Raw genomic sequence first — 6012 nt, 5'->3', positions numbered from 1 at the left:
GATCATGGAAAACAGCACATAGCATGCTCTCGCTCTCTTTTGAGCGTTCGGTGGAGAAGGCAGGAGCGTTCGTTTAGGCGCGATCGCGCTTACCAATACACCGACAGGGAAAGGTATGCGCGCCAGACAAGGCAGGTGAGAAAAAGGCGCACATTTTTCAATCCGCTTTCTTTGAGTTGCGGTTTTTTTTACTAAAATCTTAATTTAAAATTATTTAATTAATTATTAATATTTAAAATCCTTCGGCTAAATGTTGTGTAAAGGTGTCGCCTTTATTTGTTTGAGCTTGCGGTCTATATTTCACTAACGTATGGCTACCGGCATATTGCTATTGACCTGAGATTTTAACGACTAACGGTGTACGGTGAGTTTTAAATCGAAAACGAGTCGATCGTATCATTTGAGCCGGAAGTAAAGCAAATTACAAAACAAAAACGAACTGCACCAGCTCTCGCTAACTTAGCCTGTATAGGATGTCTTTTGCAATGTTGCTGTCGGTTGCTAGTAATTAGCAAGCAATTGGCAAATGTTAACTACCACCACCGCCTCATTCTACATCGTGGTACTGTATAAAGGAATGTACGTTTGAGCCGGAAGCTTCAAGCTTCTTCCTGCCGCCTAGCTCCGTCAGCTCTATGATCACTACGTTTCGCTCCACCACTCCGCCGAGCTGCTGGACGAGCTTGTTAGCTGCATCCATCGTGCCGCCGGTGGCTAACAGATCGTCTATTATCAGCACCTTCTGCCCGGAGGTAATGCTTCCTTGCTGTATTTCAAACACATCCTAAAACATCACACAATCGGAGGAGTTGTTAAACGAATGGTGGCACGGATGAAAAAAGGCAACTTACAGTTCCATACTCCAGCACGTACTCCTGCTGGGCGCAGGATCCGGGCAGTTTACCCTTCTTCCGTATCGGCACCGAGGCGATGCCCAGTTCCGCCGCAATCAGCAAGCTAAACAGAAAGCCACGTGCCTCCAGCCCAACGATCACCTGCACGTCCGGACAGCTTTCCCGAACGTACGACACGAGCACACTTTTGATTGCCTTGCAAACCTCACCATGCCGAAGGGCGGTAAATATGTCCCTGGAAAGAAGAGAGTAAACCATCGATTACTGCCACGTAGCACAAGAAACACAACAGATCTACTCACTTGAAAAGTATTCCTTTCTTCGGGAAATCGGGATACTCGCCAATGTGCTTCTTAATCAGTTCAACGTTTGCACTTTGATCGGCGGACATACTTTCGCGCTTTCTGGAGCTATTTACACACGTTCACACACTTCCACTTCCAGAGGGAGATTGTCGCGAGTATGTTCGTTGCGCGTTGGAATGATTTCAGCTTTGGCAGATTATTTGTTTAGTTAGTTGCTTCTAATCGCACGCAGCATCCCCGGCCGAAATTGATGATAACAAAAATGTGGATGATAACAAAAGCCCGGTGTTTACCGAAACGTCAAACTTCTTCTTTCAAACCAGTGACCACACTACACACAAAATTGATTGATGTTTTCGTGTCGCTTTTTTCTTATTTGACGAATTGTATGTGACCTAATTAGTTTGATTGCTTCAAACTGAGATATTGTAGAATAACTCTCTTTTTAACGAAGTTAAATCAAAACTTATTTTAAAATAAAAATCGCTTTCATTACGGTATTTCTGTGGCGCTCGACCCGCATACGTCATTTGACGAATGCAACTGTCATACCGTACATGCTTCATGGATCTAACCACATGAGTCTGTATAACAGTCATCGCAGTCGCAATTCAAATTTGAATGCGGAATCACGTTAAAAGCAACACGTGGATTATTTTACAATTTCAAATAACTCAATCTAATCTACTTTAATTACATAAAATGGCATGTTAAGATGGTTGGAAACTTTCAATTTCGTTATACGTAACAAATTGCATTCTTCCTATCTTAAGCGTTAACACGATTTCGGTCGCAAAAATAGCATCGACCATCCACATCCATAAAATGATAACGCGAATCATCTTCCTTTTATAGCCTCCTAGCGCTCATATAAAAGCGTTCCCGAACGGACTGTCCAATTTTATCGATTGTGTGTCCTGAAATAGAAAAAATATTGACTTTGTGTGAAGTGTCGTGTCTAACCGCTGATTTAACTAAGCCTCAAAATGAAAACACTCTTTGTGCTGCTGGCCTTGCTGGTTACGGTTTCCTTCGCTAATCCCATCCCAGAGGACGAGCCCAACAAAACCATGCTAGTGCCGGATGAAAATAGTGTCATTTCGAGCAACGCACATTACGTGCCGGATAACGAACATCCGGCCGTTTCCATCTACGTCGACATACTGAAGGATGCAGAGCACGTGCAAGATCCAGAACCGTACCATACGGCGGGCCAACAGGACGCCGTCCCCGAGGCTAGCGACGACGAGCCGGTCCTCATCGATCGTCATCCGGCGATGGTGAACGTACACGTCGCCATCGACAATCGTGGCAATGGCGATGGAAAGGATCTGGTGAACATCAACTAAACGGGAGCATCGGTTTCCTCCGACCGTTCCGGCCTGTGGCTAGTGTCTAGCGAGCAATAAATCATATCGGTACAGAATTCCTTTCGCATGCAAGCGTTTTTCTCAATTGGTTGTTCAATTTTGCACTGCAGTTCATCCAACAGGCGCTGCTTCAGTTCCTGCTCCGTTGCGCTCTGTGCGGTGGCACACAGTTCCAGCGAGCAGGTCTCCTCATAATCGGCGTATATCGATTGCAGCAGCGTCAGTATTTGGTGTGCATATCTAAAACGGAACAGGGCGATAAGTACGATCAAACACACCGCCGTGCACCGTCTCCCGCTCCGTCCGTATATTTTACCTGCTGTATAGTTTCATGCGCAATCGCTTCTCCTCCATCCGGTCCAATCTTATCAGCGTACCCTGCCAGTACGTGTTATCGCCACAGTACAGTACGGTTTGCTGCAGCACGGTAGATAACACCTCAACAAAACCTAATCTGCCGACACAGAACTCCTTCATTGCAACGGCGGGCTCGCGGGCGTAGCACACCGCTAGCGACACACACTCGGAGGTGCACGTTACGGCCAGCAGATCGCGGCTAATGTCGGACGCACTGCGGAACTGTACCCAGTGGTCGGTGCTGCACAGTTGCTGCTGGGGTAGCTCGACCGAACCCACGTGCAGCTGCAGTTCGTCGCAGTCCGTTTCGAACGTTTCCACGCGATACGTCACGAAGCAGCTAAACTGTGCGCCACGGCCAGCCGACATAAGCGAGGACAGGTCGCAGCTCGCTACAAACACAGCGCATTCTTCCGAGTATAGAACGTTTTCCTGAAACACGGCAAACAAACGGTTTTATGAGAAAAGATAAAATTAAACAGAATCGGAGGACTGCGGAATACCTTTTCTGCTACCCACTCATGGTGAAATGTTAGGCCAGCTTCTAGCGAATCTTCCATATCCATGATTTCGTGGTAAGATTTAAAGTTGTAATCATCGTCCCGGAGACGATAGAAGCGGGTCGTGTAGCAGGCTGGCTTCGTGGCTGAGTTGACCAGCAGCAATCGAAGGTTAATTAATGTTAACCGTCTGTAATGGAGATGTAGACAGAATGAATTAATTCGATTGCAGGTAAAATTATGCGACAGGTAGAATATAATTAAAAAATAGAAGAAAAAATAATAAAATATGTAAGATTTCTACGAATTTTGTGGATCCACGCGAACTACAAGAGCGAATGTCGACTATGTCGACTTTTAGTCAAAAATGTCCCCTCCTTTCCATGAACTATTCTAGAACGCTATTAATCCTAAAATATTTCCAAAATGAACTAATCTCATCAAAGTATCCAAAACGACATAAATGGCTAAACATTACAGCCATGCCAAACTTCTTTTTCAAACTGCTTCCATGATTTGAAAACCCCGCCTTTAATCATTCATTTTCCGTCTGGAATCAAGAAGGAAGTTCCTAACCTCACAGGGCTAACAATCACAGAGTGTGTTTAACACTCTGAGCGCTGTGTGGCTCGTTTTAGAATCACAGCTTTGTTCACTCTCCTTCTCTGTTGTTTGTCTCACAGTAACTCTCAGCAGAGCGTATTGCAGCGGGAAGAAAGAGAGAGCGCATATTGCAGAAGCGGCATCTTACGTGAGGATCGGAAAGAGAGTGAACGATCGTAAGCCAATGAAACGCTCTCATCGCTCTCTTATCTTGTACTGTGTTCTCCGCAGCAAGCTAATGCAAAACGCCAGCGCCCAGAGTGTTAAACAGATTCGAAGGTAGCATTCGACGGCGTATCGAACGATATTCTGTTCGCAAAATTAAAAAAGAATATCCGCATGGCTTTGATGGTATTTTAGACCGCGCGAGAATGCATAGAATTTGAACAAGTGTTTCCTAATCCGTGTCCCTGTTTCAGGTGCGGCGTGTGCTCACAGAGCTGCCTGGGACATTTAAAAAAAAATTAGTAATTAGCTGCATGGTGCCGTCTTCTAGGCCTTGAGCCTCTTGACGATAGGATACCAAACAGACAGTGCTTTTTCATCGGTGGCCTGCTCAACGGTGTCATCTGCTCACCGTCTCTGTTGTGCCGCATCAACATGTTTGCACTATCTCGTCCGCTTAGCACTAGGCATATTTTGCGTATATCTCAGCTTCGATCCAGTGCTGATCCTTCAGACCCTTAAAAAAATGCTGATTCTCGTATGATTCTCGTATGTTTGCGGAATTCAAAGTTAGATACGATGCATTTAACTTTGGGATATCTTCAGAGCGGATCAAAGATAAACTCCGGCTCCTGCCATGGCTTATGTAATGCTGCCGCATTACTATTACTATCATTATTGTAACTATTGCAGAAGTAGTAATTCTTCAAATGTGTCAATGACTCTACATATGGCCATGAAAGAAACGGGATTTGTTCGAATGAATCTGGACAACTCCAGCGAAATTAAAATAATACCGGATAAGTCCAAACGATCCTGCTTGAGACCAGATGAGTCCAAACGACCAAGTCAGATGGAATAAATTGGTATTAAATCCACACTAGTCTGATTCAAATCCCACCTGGATTCATTCGTCGCTGGGAGTTATCCGGACTCAAGCGGAGTCGTACGGAGATTTCTGAGGTCGTAAAGCGTCGGCGTGAGTTGCCATTGCAGTCGCCCACAATCGTTCAGAACAATCAGGATTTGCCTGACATCATTCGAATCCAATCCAGCTCCTACACCGAAGATCATCTGGCCTAAAGAACCATACTATGGGATATAATTTTATTTCCACGATCAATGAGGTTTGATCACTCACTTTCTTCTGTTCTAGATACTATCTGAAGGGAATATGTTGAGAATTGGAGACTATAGCATCGTTTTCGGACAGACTTTTATTGGATTTGTCCAAAAAGGATGCTATAGAGTCCAATTCCCAACACAATTAGTTCATTTCCCATTACAAAGCGTCATGAAAATGTCGCACAACTATGAGAACCTCTGTAAAACCTGTAAGAATACAGTGTTTACCGATCCTGTTCGACGTTTGTTGCAAGCACTACCATTATCGTCTCATTCAATTCGTCGTTCGCGCACCAATTTCATCAATTTCACCAAATAAACGATATTATTTTTTCCTGTTCTCATTTGCCTAATTCTGACCTGATTTAGCATTTTGAATGTTTCATTACTTGTTATCATGTTTTTCCGTTATTTGATCAACCATTACATAATCAATCAAATTAGAAAAGAAAACACAACCACATTTTTTCTTACACGATAAGATGGCTAAAGTAAATTAAGCTTTGTGATTCATACAAGTTACCATCTTTCATTCCCAAACCAATGCAAGTGTACCCTCATATTAGTGCATCACTGTTTCACATTTGCTCTTTTGCTCTTGGCACTCATTTTCCCCTCGAGAGCACAACGCTGTTAGTGTGCTCGAACCGACCAGACACTCACAAGGATGAAAGCGCACGTAGAGCGTGCGGTGGTCGGTACCAATGCCGAAAGCACACATGGGACAGTGTCA

At 44.3% G+C, this 6012-nt stretch overlaps 2 protein-coding genes across 2 annotated transcripts in view; both read right to left on the bottom strand.

Moving 5' to 3' along the window:
• Positions 1-247: 247 nt before the first annotated feature.
• LOC1276396 (adenine phosphoribosyltransferase) lies at positions 248-1373 on the bottom strand. The gene is made up of 3 exons (XM_315739.5): positions 1157-1373; positions 852-1089; positions 248-784 (listed from the first exon to the last, which is right to left on the bottom strand). The coding sequence occupies exons 1-3, from the start codon at positions 1243-1245 to the stop codon at positions 548-550; spliced, it is 564 nt and encodes a 187-aa protein (XP_315739.4). The 5' UTR covers positions 1246-1373; the 3' UTR covers positions 248-547.
• A 133-nt stretch (positions 1374-1506) lies between these two features.
• Positions 1507-6012, bottom strand: part of LOC5667304 (uncharacterized) — a 33460-nt gene continuing 28954 nt past the window's right edge. Inside the window, exons 2-4 of the mRNA XM_061641242.1 lie at positions 3390-3576; positions 2846-3318; positions 1507-2769 (exon numbers count right to left, since the gene is read on the bottom strand). Of these exons, the coding sequence (XP_061497226.1) occupies positions 2505-2769; positions 2846-3318; positions 3390-3576 (925 nt within the window). The 3' untranslated portion in view covers positions 1507-2504. The remainder of the gene's footprint in view (positions 2770-2845; positions 3319-3389; positions 3577-6012) is intronic.

Source organism: Anopheles gambiae, chromosome 2 (genome assembly GCF_943734735.2).
Source record: "Anopheles gambiae chromosome 2, idAnoGambNW_F1_1, whole genome shotgun sequence".
Lineage (NCBI taxonomy): Eukaryota > Metazoa > Arthropoda > Insecta > Diptera > Culicidae > Anopheles > Anopheles gambiae.
This window is presented reverse-complemented; position numbering and strand designations above follow the sequence as displayed.

What these genes read in the sequence shown, in the direction of transcription:
- LOC1276396 (XM_315739.5), bottom strand. Translation starts at nt 1,245, where the DNA reads ATGTCCGCCGATCAAAGTGCAAACGTTGAACTGATTAAGAAGCACATT. An exon ending in AAGAAAGGAATACTTTTCAA is followed by an intron (nt 1,090 to 1,156) that starts GTGAGTAGATCT and finishes TCTTCTTTCCAG; the next exon opens with GGACATATTTACCGCCCTTC. An exon ending in ACGTGCTGGAGTATGGAACT is followed by an intron (nt 785 to 851) that starts GTAAGTTGCCTT and finishes GTGATGTTTTAG; the next exon opens with GATGTGTTTGAAATACAGCA.